The following is a 15600-nucleotide window of genomic DNA, read 5'->3' as shown; positions in this document are numbered from 1 at the left end:
ATTTAACTTTACTTGTTTTTCATTTTAAATATTGTATTTGTTCCTGTATTGTTTCTTTTACTACAAAATAAGATATGTGCAGTGTGCATAGGAATTTGTTCATAGTTTTTTTTAAAAAACTATATTCCGGCCCTCCAATGGTCTGAGAGACCGTGAACTGGCCCCCTGTTTAAAAAGTTTGAGGACCCCTGTGTTAAAAGGACCACTGAGACTCTTTCGCCCGGGGCCCAGAAAAACCTGGAGCCAGCCTCGCTCATGGCCAATGGCTATTCAGACAAGTTCGATCCAGCTCCTTGCAACTGAATTTGGCAGAAATGGTGGTGGAGTGTCAGTGAAATATGTTTTGGATGGGAGTGAAGGGAAGCCTACAGAGCGTGAATAGATTCTGGAACAGACAGTAAAACTTCCTGTGCTTTACTCCCATCTAGTGGTGACATTGGGAAATCACTGATGACAGGAGGGGAAAGGAAATGCTGACGTAGCCCAGCAGATTGCAGGCCAGTGAGGGAGTAACTGTTCTGTATTCTTGTACTCACCCAGCCTCCTATGTGTGCAGAGGAAAACATCATCCAGTGGCTTCCATTTTGCAGACCTAATCGGTAAATTCATTATTACAGATAATTCTGTTTGCTGTACATGGGTATCGTCACCCACTTGCATGCAGCTGATATGTCTGGGGTTGTGATACTGAGAATGCCTCCAGCGCTTTCCAGCAAACTTAATCCTATTTGCAAGTGTTTGTAACATTTTTCATGATTATTTACAAGGGAATCTGATATTACCAAAAACGCTATTTATCTGCAAATATAGGGCAAATCTATAGGTAAAAAGCATTAAAACCCCGTGTATGCAGCTGGCTGAGTTGAAGTGCGGCTACATATAGAAAATAAAGTTTCAGTCGTGGTGTAATCACCATGTAACGGCTTTCTCCGAGTCACCTGGGTGGCGGTTACGTCACCGCTCATTATACTGTGAGTGCGGCTGTAATCACACCCCGATACTGTGAGTGACAGTCCGCCTGCAGCGTGTGTGTACAGAGTGAGCTGTCACTCATAGTGCCGAGGTGTGATCACAGCCGCACTCCCATTATACTGATAGGTGACATACTCCCCTGCACCGCCCCAGTGACTTGGAAAGCAGTTACACGGGAATACACTGTGAATAAAACTGCACAGGGTTTTAATGCTTTGTACTTGCAAACTAACCCTAAATCTTCATGTAAATAGAGTTTTTTGGTGATTAATAGTGATGAGCGAGCGAGCTTCTTTAACCCTTTAAACGAGTGCACTCGGGTACTCGCTGAGCATTTGTGGCATGCTGAGCATCGATGAAAGTGTCGCCGCGACTGTATGTGTTATTTCTGTCATACACCTGTGACACATGGAGGGATTGCCTGACAAACAGGCAATCCCTGCATGCGTCACAGGTGTATGACAGATGTGATGCATGCAGCCACGGTGAAACTTTCATCAATGCCGAGCACTCCGCAAATGCTTGGCAAGTACTCGAGAGTGCTTGTTTAAAGGGTTAAAGAAGAACGCTCGCTCATCACTAGTTATTAACTTAAAGGGGTATTCCCATCTCCAAGATCTTATCCCAATGTGTAGTAGGTGTAATAATAATAATATTAGCAAATACCTCCAATTAGAAATGCAGTATAGTGTTTTTGATTCACTATGTCTCTTTCCTCATGTGCAGACAATACAGGACCTTAGGTATCCATGGTTACAACCACTAGCAACTAGCTAACTATCACTATATCAGTGGTTGTAACCATGGATACCTAAGGTCCTGCAATGCCCTGCACATGAGGAAAGAGACATAGTGAATCAAAAAAAGTATACTATACATTTCTAATTGGAGGTATTTGCTAATATTATCATTATTACACCTACTACATATTGGGATAGGATCTTGGAGATGGGAATACCCCTTTAAGTTAAGGGCAAACGTTTAGTTGTAAAGGGGACATTACAAAAACATAAACGATCAGGATGTGGCGCAACGTTTAACACGCGGCCAGCTGCAATTCTGTGTAGATATAGCAGGGGAGCTGGGTGTTGCAATATTCCATATTACATCCCGTATAGTGATTATCCTATCAGGAAGAAGAAGCTCCTAATACAGATGATATATAAAATACCTCTCCACAAAGCTCCTAATTAGCTAAGTCCCTTCCTATTCAATCTCTGTAGACAGATACGGACTGTCCTAACAAACATACAGTAACTGGGGACATGAGACGTATGTGAATGAGACCCTGTACTTGTGGCTCTGCAGCTGATGGGGGCTGCAGATACTGTTATGCTGTTGTATTATTAGATGCGCTGACATCACGCTGAGAACCATACAACTATGCTACCAAGTTGCATGAAATGGTTATATCACACTGTCTTTATTTTCCGATTAATTTTATGCACCTAGAAAGCTCCCAATGCATGTAATAAACAGATCCATAGGACCCCAGGTCATGAAGACCCTTTAAAAAAAAAGTCTTTGAAAACTAGGTGGCACCATACTGTGCAAGAAATTGTATATAACAGCATGAAAACTGTAGATATGCTTTATGTTTTCTGATACACACAATGAATGTGACACTTAATAGTGGGCAGAACCTTTAATGCATCCGTCTCTTTTTGCATTCACATTTACTCTTCCCCATTGTGTAAAAAAAGGCATAAACTTGCCATTCATTATATTATATCTCATTGACATTTTGTTAGAAAACAGATAACAGATTATTCATATTCATCATGGCTCTTAAAAAAACAGAAGGCACAACAAATCAAAATGGGGTGAGATTTACCACAACCAGAGCAAAATACTGAAGGGGTTACACAAGACTTTAATATTAATGGCAGATCAAAGCGAGAGTGAGCTGAACTGCAGTACCCAAGAATGGCCACTACACAATGTATGGCGCTGTGGTGTTCTGGCTCTGTACACTTATTATTATTGTTATTTATTGATATAGCGCCATTGATTCCATGGTGCTGTACATGAGAAGGGGTTACATACAAAATACAGATAAACAATGATAGACTGGTACAGAGGGAAGAGGAGCCTGCCCCCACTTATTACTTCCAGCTGCTGCGGGAGCTGAAAACATTTGATCGATGTGTGTGCCAGATGTTGGACAGCCACCAATCTGTCATTGACTTATCCTAGGGATTAATACCAAGACCTGGCAGCCCCTTGATAAAACGTTGTTTTGGTGCAGTGTGTAACATTCATCTACAGAATACCACACATTCATACATGGAGGGGCCCAATAAATATCTTGTACTATAATTATTAAATCCACCTTTATACTGTGCATCTCCACTAGAATTGTGTTCTTTCTTTGGTCTCTTTCATTAGAATGGTTCCTTGACAATAGGCTGATCATACTAGGACCCTCTGCAGTGAATTATAACCTGTGGAGAAACCCGATGCCAAGATTTCCCACTGAAGTCGATGGGACGGACATTGTAATGCACATACAGTACAGACCAAAAGTTTGGACACACCTTCTAATTTAAAGATTTTTCTGTATTTTCATGACTTTGAAAATTGTACATTCACTCTGAAGGCATCAAAACTATGAATTAACACATGTGGAATTATATACTTAACAAAAAAGTGTGAAACAACTGAAAATATGTCTCATATTCTAGGTTCTTCAAAGTAGCCACCTTTTGCTTTGATGACTGCTTTGCACACTCTTGGCATTCTCTTGATGAGCTTCAAGAGGTAGTCACCGGAAATGGTTTTCACTTCACAGGTGTGCCCTGCCAGGTTTACACTGTGTGCCGAATTATTAGGCAAAGGCGTATTTTGATCACTTTGATACTTTTTATACATGTTGTCCTACTCCAAGCTGCATAGGCTTGAAAGCCAACTACCAATTAAGTAAATCTGGTGATGTGCATCTCTGTAATGAGCAGGGGTGTTGACTAATGACATCAACACCATATATAAGGTGTGTCTAATTATTAGGCAACTTCCTTTCCTTTGGCAAAATGGGTCAGAAGAGAGATTTGACGGGCTCTGAAAAGTCCAAAATTGTGAGATGTCTTGCAGAGGGATGCAGCAGTCTTGAAATTTCCAAACTTTTGAAGCGTGATCACCGAACAATCAAGCGTTTCATGGCAAATAGCCAACAGGGTCGCAGGAAGCGTGTTGGCCTAAAAGGGCGCAAAATAATTGCCCATGAATTGAGGAAAATCAAGTGTGAAGCTGCCAAGATGCCATTCGCCACCAGTTTTGCCATATTTCAGAGCTACAACGTTACTGGAGTATCAAAAAGCACAAGGTGTGCGATACTCAGGGACATGGCCAAGGTAAGGAAGGCTGAAAAAACGACCACCTTTGAACAAGAAACATAAGATAAAACGTCAAGAATGGGCCAAGAAATATCTTAAGACTGATTTTTCAAAGGTTTTATTGACTGATGAAAAGAGAGTGACTCTTGATGGGCCAGATGGATGGGCCAGAGGCTGGATCAGTAAAGGGCAGAGAGCTCCACTCCGACTCAGACTCCAGCAAGGTGGAGGTGGGGTACTGGTATGGGCTGGTATCATCAAAGATGAACTTGTGGGACCTTTTCAGGTTGAGGATGGAGTGAAGCTCAACTCCCAGACCTACTGCCAGTTTCTGGAAGACAACTTCTTCAAGCAGTGGTACAGGAAGAAGTCAGTATCGTTCAAGAAAAACATGATTTTCATGCAGGACAATGCTCTATCACATGCATCCAACTACTCCACAGCGTAGCTGGCCAGTAAAGGTCTAAAAGAAGAAAAAATAATGACATGGCCCCCTTGTTCACCTGATATGAACCCCATAGAGAACCTGTGGTCCATCATAAAATGTGAGATCTACAGGGAGGGAAAACAGTACACCTCTCAGAACAGTGTCTTGGAGGCTGTGGTGGCTGCTGCACGCAATGTTGATCGAAAACAGATCAAGCAACTGACAGAATCTATGGATGGAAGGCTGTTGAGTGTCATCATAAAGAAAGGTGGCTATATTCATCACTAATTTTTTTGGATTTTGTTTTTGCATGTCAGATATGTTTATTTCTAAATTTTGTGCACTGATATTGGTTTACCTGGTGAAAATAAACAAGTGAGATGGGATTATATTTGTTTTTTATTAAGTTGCCTAATAATTATGCACAGTAATAGTTACCTGCACAAACAGATATCCTCCTAAGATAGCCAAATCTAAAAAAACCCACTCCCAACTTCTAAAAATATTAAGCTTGGATATTTATGAGTCTTTTGGGTTGATTGAGAACATAGTTGTTGATCAATAAAAAAAATAATCCTCTAAAATACAACTAACTTGCCTAATAATTCTGCACACAGTGTAATAAGCAGCAGACACATCTCTACAACAACTGTTAAGAGGAGACTTTGTGCAGCAGGCCTTCATGGTAAAATAGCTGCTAGGAAACCACTGCTAAGGACAGGCAACAAGCAGAAGAGACTTGTTTGGGCTAAAGAACACAAGGAATGGACATTAGACCAGTGGAAATCTGTGCTTTGGTCTGATGAGTCCAAATTTGAGATCTTTGGTTCCAACCACCGTGTCTTTGTGTGACGCAGAAAAGGTGAACGGATGGACTCTACATGCCTGGTTCCCACCGTGAAGCATGGAGGAGGAGGTGTGATGGTGTGGAGGTGCTTTGCTGGTGACACTGTTGGGGATTTATTCAAAATTGAAGGCATACTGAACCAGCATGGCTACCACACCATCTTGCAGCGGCATGCTATTCCATCCGGTTTGCGTTTTGCGTTTATTTTTCAACAGGACAATGACCCCAAACACACCTCCAGGCTGTGTAAGGGCTATTTGACCAAGAAGGAGAGTGATGGGGTGCTATGCCAGATGACCTGGCCTCCACAGTCACCAGACCTGAACCCAATCGAGATGGTTTGGGGTGAGCTGGACCGCAGAGCCAAGGCAAAAGGGCCAACAAGTGCTAAGCATCTCTGGGATCTCCTTCAAGATTGTTGGAAGACCATTTCCAGTGACTACCTCTTGAAGCTCATCAAGAGAATGGCAAGAGTGTGCAAAGCAGTCATCAAAGCAAAAGGTGGCTACTTTGAAGAACCTAGAATATAAGACATATTTTCAGTTGTTTCACACTTTTTGGTTAAGTATATAATTCCACATGTGTTAATTCATAGTTTTGATGCCTTCAGTGTGAATGTACAATTTTCATAGTCATGAAAATACAGAAAAATCTTTAAATGAGAAGGTGTGTCCAAACTTTTGGTCTGTACTGTACATTTTAGGTCCTCCAGAGTTGGAAATACTCTTCTGTAGTCACTCTCTGCTCAGACAATTTGATGAGGGTTCTGAACCCAACTACTAACTCAGCGTTCCCCAGCTTCCCCTTAAAATAGGTTATCTACACCACTGAAAAGGTTTGGGGACCTTTACAGTATAGGACTCCATTTACGGAACACAAGGTCATAAAGGACTATAGCTTTTTTTCTCTTTTTAGGTGTAAGGCAGCGTATGAAAGGATTGGAAGTGAATTCTGTAACTTGTTTCCATTTTATATTTACAGATGACATTATGGACCAGTCTATAGCAATCCAGGACACACTGGCCGAAGGAGAATATTGCACTGTAGTATCCTTTACAGTACTGTATGTACAAATATTGAAGCTAGTTTTTCTTTGTCATCTCTTGCTCACAACAATTGATCTGTGTTGTATAAAGCCATATTAAAATGCTTGCAGCCTGCTAATGGTCCATATTGGGTGCCACATGGCTATATAGGTAGGATATGATGTCTCCTGTAGTTTGAGCCTGTCTTAGGAGAGTGCTTTCCCCCATCAGTGCGGAATTGAATTGGAACTTGACTATTCTTACCAAAATGATTTCTGGAACAAGAGGGATCCAAAATAGGTGACCCTGGAGTTTCAATTCACCTTAGTTTTAATTTTGTTCACTTATTGATCCTAAAGAAGAGGAAATTACAGTAATTGTGTATCCACTTCCCACCCATTAGTCTATACTCTGTTCTGTAATCTACAATATCTGTCTATTTCCCTTTTTCAGAGCAATCACAATTATACAGTTATTCTATTGAAGTGAATGGAAACATTTTGCAATGCATATAAAAGCTGCTACTATGTGCTACTTTGTAAATGGCATGTAAGTAGACAGGGTAGAAGATGCTCCAGCACTTACCAGTAGCATAACTTAAATCTGATGGGCATCAATAACAATTTCCAACGAGGCCGCTGTCACAAGGTTTTGTTATTGGTCTTCACATATGAGCTAAAGGGACCTTCGGAACACCCCTAGACTCTAGGACCCAGGAGCGACTGCACGCCACTACACCTACTATACCCCTGGCACTTACGGAAATCTTCAGCCACTTCAAAGGGCTGTTCATTGTGGGGTGGAAGAGTCAGACTCCCACTGATTGAATATTTACGGCCCATGTCAGGGAGAGGCCATCAATATTTTACATTTAGAAAACCCCATTAACACTCCAAAGACATACTGATAGGGAACCTAGATTGTGAGCCCCAATGGGGACAGTGATATGATGTCTATAAAGAGCTGTGGAATTAATGGTGCTATATAAGTGAATAAAATACATAAATAAAACCAAAAAATAGTAACATGAATTATCATCATTGTACTCCTTAATCTATTTTTTCATGCGGTTCAAGGAGTCTTAATGAACCCTCACAGCAATGAAAGTAGACTCATGGGACTGGTAGAGAACAAGGAAACTATAGCGTAAGTATGTAGCATTTATAAAGCATTTTGCTGACATCAAAAATTACAAAACATGATCCTAAGAAAATTCTTCACTTAAAGCATAACCATCGATTTTAATTTTTATTTAATAAATCAATAGAAGAAATTAAAATAAGAAACTTTGAAGTATATCTTATCAGAGAGATCTGCTTCTTTCTCTGCCAGAATTGATCTGTCATTATTAAAATTCTCAATTCTAAGGTAAAATCTGTATTCATGAAAGAAAAACTCTCCAATTACTGAGATAGCAGATGAGAGCTGGTACTGATGAGATTCTATGCAGATAGGAGGGGGAGGAGGAGGGAGGAGCTTTGTCTGTAGCTCCGTCCCCCTGCCATCTACATAGAATTGTAATCATAACAGCCATCTCCTATGGGGGAGGAGGAGGGAGGATCTTTGTCTCTAGCTCCGCCCCCTCCCATCTCCATAGAATTGTAATCATAACAGCCATCTCCTATCTCAGTAATGGGAAAGTCTGTCTGCACCGAATACAGATTTTACCTCGAAATTGAGAATTTTGATAATGACTGATTAAGAAGAAAGAAGCGTCTCTCTGATAAGATTTATTACAAAGTTGCTAATTTTCATGCATACTATTGATTCGCCAGATAGAAATTAAAATGATGGTTAATCTTTAACCCCTTCAACCCCCAAGCCTGTTTTCTCTTTCCTGACTAGGCCAATTTTACAATTCTGACCAGTGTCACTTTATGAGCTAATATCTCTGGAACGCGTCAACATATCCTACTGATTCTGAGAATGTTTTTTCGTGACATGTTGTACTTCATGTTTGCATTTTTAACCCTCAAGCATTTCACAGAATTGTATAAAATTGGGCTGTATTGTTGGAAAATTACTATTTTTTCCATTAAAATGTTGCTTTGGTCCCAATGTTTAAATTTTCAAAAGGGAAAATAGAGGAAAATGGACCATTCAATTTGTTAAGCATGGGAGTGGGTTGTAGTGAATATTCATGCTCTTTAATAGCGGGCACATGTGACCGCAGAGCGGCAGCAGGAGCAGCGCTGCGGTACAGTGTGCACGCTATTAAGGAGAGTGAATGGTCACTACTCCCCTCACACACAGTCCCGGCGTGGGGAGCAGTGACTATTCAGGCAGCCATCTCACAGTGTGAGGGCGCATGGTAGTTACGCCATGCGTGGCTCACACAGTGAAATCCCTGTCGGCAGCAGAGATCAGCGCTGGAGGAGGTGAGCATAATTGTTTCTTTTTTTGTGTGCAGCATGATGGGTATTAGAGGGTGCCAAGCATATCAAGATGAGGGGTTGCCAAGCATACCATGAAGAGGGATGAGGGGGGCCATATACATACCAGGATGAAGGATGAAGGGTGCCATACATACCAGGAAGAGGGATGAGGGGGGCCATACATACCAGGATGAGGGATGAAGGGTGGCATACATACCAGGAAGAGGGATGAAGGGTGTCATACATACCAGGATGAGGGATGAAGGGTGCTATACATACCAGGATGAGGGATGAGGGGGACCATACATACCAGGAAGAGGGATGAGGGAGGCCATACATACCAGGATGAGGGATGAAGGGTGCCATACATACCAGGAAGAGGGAAGAGGGGTGCCATACATACCAGGAAGTGTGATGAGGAGGGCCATACATACCAGGATGTGGGATGAAGGGTGCCATACATACCAGGAACAGGGATGAAGGGTGCCATACATACCAGGAAGAGGGATTGAAGGGTGCCATACATGCAAATAAGAGGGATGAGGGGTGTCATACATACCAGGATGAGGGATGAAGGGTGCCATACATACCAGGATGGGGATGAGGAGGGCCATAGATACCAGGATGAAGGGTGCAATACATACCAGGATGAAGGGTGCAATATATACCAGGAAGAGGGATGAGGGGGGCCATGCATACCAGGATGGGGATGAGGGGTGCCATGCATATCAGGATGGGGATGAGGGCCACGTATAACAGGAATAAGGGGGCCATATATACCAGGATGGGGGATATTAACAGAATTGGGGGACATTACCCCTATAACAGTGCCAGCAGCAGACCCCTCCCCCTTAACAGGGCATCATGACCACATTTTTTGCTTACATTTTTTTTCTATTTTCCTCCTCTAAAACCTAGGTGCGTCTAATGGTCCGGTGCATCTTATAGTCCAAAAAATACGGTATATAAATGTGGTGTCGCCGTAATCAAACTGACTCAAAGAATAAAGCTGCCTTATTGTAGCATCGGCGTCTCTGCCCCGTTCTAGGCAGAGACGCCGTCCCTCTCACCTCCCCGCTCCTGGCGCGGCGTCCTCCAGCGCTTCTCTCCCCGCTGCTTCCGGCACGCGCTCCTTCCCCGGCAGTGTGCTTAGGGCGCGCACGCTCCCCCTCTCTTAAAGGGACCGCGCGCGCCGTCCTAAGGAGTCCCCGGCCAATTGCCGGAGGACCTCCCATATAAAAGGCACCTCCTCCAAAATGGAGGTGCCCGAGCAATGTTGTAGCACTGTTCACTACTCTGCTTCAGCCCTCAGGTCCCGTTGCCAGTTACCTGCCAGATACCTGCCAGATTCCTGCCAGTCTGCTGTCTAATTCCTGCCTGATATCCTGCTACCTGCCTGCTAGCCTGAGGTCCGACGGTCTGCCTTCCAACTTCTGTCAGTCTGTCTAAGGACCAGCTTGCCCGCTCACCTGGGAGCGCACATCTTCTACCTGCCTGCTTGCCTGAGGTCCGACGGTCTGCCTTCCAACTCCTGTCAGTCTGTCTAAGGACCAGCTTGCCCGCTCACCTGGGAGCGCTCATCTGCTGCCTGTCTGCTAGCCTACCAGGAGGCTCTGCCGTCACGTGCTGTGACCACCCGCCTGTCCAGAGACTCCTGCCCGCTCACCTGGGAGCCCTCATCTGCTACCTGTCTGTTGGTCTTCCTGGAGGCTCTGCCGTCACGTGCTGTGACCACCCGCCTGTCCAGAGACTCCTGCCCGCTCACCTGGGAGCGCTCATCTGCTACCTGTCTGTTGGTCTTCCTGGAGGCTCCGCCGTCACATGCTGTGACCACCCGTTTATCCAGAGACTCTCGCCTGCTCACCTGGGAGCTCACGTCTATCATCTGCCGCCACAGGTCGTACCAATCCTTTACCCAGAGACTGCCCCGGTCACTTGCCGTGACCTCCTGCCCGTTCATCCAGAGACTGCCCCGGTCACTTGCCGTGACCTCCTGCCCGTTCATCCAGAGACTGCCCTGGTCACTTGCCGTGACCTTCTGCCCGTTCATCCAGAGACTGCCCCGGTCACTTGCCGTGACCTCCTGTCCGTTCATTCAGTGACTGTCCCAGTCACCTGCTGTGACTGCCTGCCCGTCTACCCTGGTCGCCACCCGCTCCCTTACAAGGACCGCCCCCTTGTATAGTAGCTCAGAGGTTCCGCCTCCCAGACCCGTTACAGTTTGCTCGGGCCATGGAACCCGGTGGCACCCAAGCTCCCTCGCTCTCGGACCTGTGTCATGAACTGTCCCGTCAGAGGTCCCAACAGGAGTCCATCCTGGGTCACCTGCGGAATGTCAATTCTCGCCTGGACACTCTGACTGCTCTGCCTGCAATCACCGCCAGTGCCATGACTCGCAATCCGGCAGCTCCACTGCCCACTAATAACATGGTATCCTACCCCGGACCCCGGCTTTCTGCACCTCCTCGTTTCGGAGGCGACTCCGCCCAGGCTCGGGGCTTCATAAATCAGTGCACCCTGCACTTTGAACTCCTGTCTCACCAGTTTAACTCCGACCGGGCCAAAATTGCCTTCATCATGTCCCATCTCACCGGGGAGGCCCTGGCCTGGCTAAATCCTCTATGGGAGAGAGGAGACCCCCTGGTGTCCGACTTGCCTGCCTTTCTCACGGCTTTCCGAAAAGTCTTCGACGAACCCGGACGGAAGACCTCATCCGCATCATCTCTGCTACGCCTCCGTCAGGGAAGTCTCACCGTGGGCCAATATGCCATACGGTTCCGTACCCTTGCCTCGGAGCTGGCCTGGGATAATGACGCTCTGGTTTCCGTCTTCTGGGAGGGTCTGTCCGGCCGTATTAAAGATGAACTTGCCGGTCGGGACATTCCTACCACTCTCGATGACCTTATAACTCTTGCCACCCGGATTGACCTGCGGTTCCAGGAGCGTGCCAAAGAGGTCACCCGTGAGAGGAGGGTTCCCCGTCTAGCTCCTACTTTTCAGAAACCCGTCACTCCCTCTGTCTCTCCTCAGCTTCACTCTCCTGAGCCTATGCAGGTCGACCATACCAAGATGGTCGGTTCTCGCCAAGAATCTCGCCGAGCCGAGGGAAGCTGTTTCTATTGTGGCAGTATGAAGCACTTCATCCGTTCCTGCCCGGAAAAACCGGGAAACGCCAGTGTCTAGGACCACTCGGAGAGGTCGTCCTAGACAAAAGTAAGCCCTCTCCGTCTCTGACCTTACCGGTCTCTATTGCTTGGGGAGAAAACCGTCTCTTTGAACTCGCCCATCTGGATTCTGGAGCTGCTGGAAACCTCATCTCCCAGTCTCTGGTAGAGAGATACCATATTCCCACCAAGTCCTTGGCTGAACCATTGTCAGTCGCCTCCGTGGATGGAAGACTTCTCTCGGAGACCATCCTGCTCGTCACCAAACCCATAACCCTGCAGGTGGGAATGCTGCACTCTGAGGAGATCTCATTCCATGTGCTGTCCGGACTTTCTCACTCCCTGTTGCTAGGTCTACCTTGGCTCCAGACACATGAACCCGTATTGAACTGGCGGTCCGGTGAAGTACTCCGATGGGGTCCTGACTGCCATAGGATCTGCCTGGTCCCGGTCCGTCCACTTCGCCCTCAGCCTACTCCAGCTAACTTACCTGGTCTCCCGGCTCCCTACTGGCCCTATGCGGACGTCTTCGGTAAGAAGGAAGCTGAGACGTTGCCACCCCATAGGCCATACGATTGCCCGATCGACCTGGTACCTGGCACCACTCCTCCCCGTGGGCGTATCTACCCGTTGTCTGCAGCCGAGACCCGAGCCATGTCTGAGTACATTGAAGAGAATCTGGCTAGGGTATTTATCCGAAAATCTACCTCCCCGGCTGGAGCCGGATTCTTCTTTGTCAAAAAGAAAGACGGCTCGCTACGTCCCTGTATTGACTACAGAGGACTCAATCTCATCACGGTAAAAAACAAATATCCCCTGCCACTCACCTCCGAATTGTTTGACCGTCTCAAGGGCGCCAGGATCTTCTCCAAGCTGGATCTACGAGGAGCGTATAATCTGGTCCGTATCCGTCAAGGAGACGAGTGGAAGACGGCATTCAATACCCGGGACGGTCACTACGAGTACCTTGTGATGCCCTTCGGTCTCTGTAATGCTCCCGCGGTCTTTCAGGAACTAGTCAACGACATCTTCCGTGACCTCCTGTACTCCTGCGTAGTGGTATACCTGGACGATATCTTGGTCTTCTCTCCGGATCTCCCCACACACCGGAGGGATGTTCGTCAGGTCCTGCTTAGGCTTCGGCAGAACCACCTTTACGCCAAATACGAGAAGTGCCTCTTCGATCAGACCTCCCTTCCGTTCTTGGGCTATGTCATCTCCCAAACAGGTCTGCAAATGGATCCCGAGAAGCTTTCTTCCGTTCTAAAATGGCCTCGTCCTGAAGGTTTGAAGGCGATACAGCGATTCCTGGGCTTCGCTAATTATTATCGTCTTTTCATCCCACACTTCTCGTCTCGGACTGCTCCCATATCTGCACTTACCCCTAAGGGGGCTAACCCCAGGACATGGTCGCCTGAAGCCGAGGAGGCCTTCCTTTCCCTAAAGAAAGCCTTCGCCTCTGCCCCCGTCCTGCACCGTCCGGACTGTAATAAACAATTCTACCTGGAGGTTGATGCCTCCTCCTCCGGAGCCGGAGCGGTGCTCACCCAGAAGTCTTCTACCGGGAGAATGGTAACGTGCGGCTTCTTCTCCAAAATCTTCTCCTCGTCGGAGCGCAACTACTCCATTGGAGACCGGGAATTGCTAGCCATCAAATTGGCACTGGGAGAGTGGCGCTATCTGCTTGAAGGGGCTCTCTACCCGGTAATTATCTACACGGATCACAAAAACCTGGCATATCTCCAAAATGCCCAGAGACTCAATCCTCGCCAGGCCCGGTGGTCGTTGTTTTTTGCCCGCTTCGACTTCATTCTTCATTTCCGTCCGGCGGACAAGAACGTCAAAGCTGATGCCTTGTCCCGGTCCTTCCTGTCCTCCGATCAAGAGGAGGAACCTACGCACATCATCGACTCCTCCAAGGTGATGAATGTGGCCCCCTTGGATCTGACTCGTCTTCCACCCGGTAAGACGTTCGTAGCTGTGCCAGATCGGGAGAGGGTTCTTCGCTGGGGACATTCTTCTAAACTAGCTGGCCATGCTGGCCAAAAGAAGACCTTCCAACTTATTACCCGGCATTACTGGTGGCCTACCCTGCGTAAGGACGTGGTAGACTTCGTCGCGGCCTGTTCATCCTGTGCCCGTAACAAAGTTCCCCGACATCTACCTGCCGGCCATCTCCTGCCCCTTCCCGTACCTGCTGCTCCTTGGCAACACATCGCTATGGACTTTATCACCGACCTTCCAGTTTCTGCCGGTTGTACTGTCATTTGGGTTGTCGCTGACCGTTTTTCTAAGATGGCCCACTTCATTCCCCTGCCTAGTCTTCCGTCTGCACCCGAGCTGGCTAAAGACTTTATCCGCCACATCTTCCGTCTCCATGGTCTGCCCCTCCACATCGTGTCGGATCGTGGGGTTCAGTTCACCTCTCGCTTCTGGAGAGCCACATGTAAGCTGCTGGACATTACCCTGGATTTCTCCTCCGCTTACCACCCTCAGTCCAATGGTCAAGTGGAGCGGATCAATCAGATCTTGTCCAGCTACCTCCGGCACTTCGTTGATGCTCACCACTCGGACTGGGTGGATCTCTTAACATGGGCCGAGTTCTCTTATAACAACCATGAGAGCGAGTCCTCTTCCAAATCCCCGTTCTTTATAGTCGGTGGCCAACATCCCCGGATTCCACTTCCTGTCTCCGTTTCTGTGGACAACCCTGCTGCGGAGTCTCTTGTCAGCGAATTTTCTACTATTTGGGAGAGCACCAGGTCCGCTCTTCTTCTCTCCTCTGAGCGGATGAAGAGATATGCTGATAAGAGACGTCTGGATCCGCCCCAATTCCGTCCGGGAGACAAGGTTTGGCTCTCATCCAAACATGTGCGGCTCAAAGTACCCTCCTACAAGTTGGGTCCTCGATTCATCGGCCCCTTCGAAGTCCTCAGGCAAATTAACCCTGTGGCCTACAAATTAAAACTCCCGGCCACCCTACGGATCCCCAACTCCTTCCACGTATCTCTCCTCAAACCCGTTGTCTTTAACTCTTTTTCCAACAATCCAGGTGCCCCTCCTGCTCCGGTTTCCGCTGATGACATCTTTGAGGTAGAGAGTATTCTGGCCTCCAAGAGGGTAAGAGGAAAAACCTTTTTTCTGGTAGATTGGAAGGGGTTTGGTCCTGAGGAGAGAACTTGGGAACCCAGGGAGAACATCAACGCCCCGCTTCTCCTTGAGAAATTTCTTTCTGGCCAAAAAAAGAGGGGGCCTAAAGGGGGGGGTACTGTAGCATCGGCGTCTCTGCCCCGTTCTAGGCAGAGACGCCGTCCCTCTCACCTCCCCACTCCTGGCGCGGCGTCCTCCAGTGCTTCTCTCCCTGCTGCTTCCGGCACGTGCTCCTTCCCCGGCAGTGTGCTTAGGGCGCGCGCGCGCGCGCTCCCCCTCTCTTAAAGGGACCGCGCGCGCCGTCCTAA

General features: G+C 47.1%; 1 protein-coding gene across 2 annotated transcripts in view; it reads left to right on the top strand.

Annotated features, from left to right (window-relative positions):
- Positions 1 to 460: 460 nt before the first annotated feature.
- Positions 461 to 15600, top strand: part of INPP5B (inositol polyphosphate-5-phosphatase B) — a 136597-nt gene continuing 121457 nt past the window's right edge. For both annotated transcript variants that reach the window (XM_073665877.1, XM_073665876.1), the window contains exons 1-3: positions 461 to 599; positions 6560 to 6625; positions 7671 to 7749. In XM_073665877.1, coding sequence (XP_073521978.1) covers positions 6568 to 6625; positions 7671 to 7749 — 137 coding nt within the window. In that variant the 5' untranslated portion in view covers positions 461 to 599; positions 6560 to 6567. The remainder of the gene's footprint in view (positions 600 to 6559; positions 6626 to 7670; positions 7750 to 15600) is intronic.

This window comes from Phyllobates terribilis, unplaced genomic scaffold (assembly GCF_046119375.1).
Source record: "Phyllobates terribilis strain yellow unplaced genomic scaffold, ASM4611937v1 Scaffold_2__4_contigs__length_985480577, whole genome shotgun sequence".
NCBI classification, from domain to species: domain Eukaryota; kingdom Metazoa; phylum Chordata; class Amphibia; order Anura; family Dendrobatidae; genus Phyllobates; species Phyllobates terribilis.
Note: the sequence above shows the minus strand (reverse complement) of the source record. Positions and strands in the feature narration are given on the sequence as shown.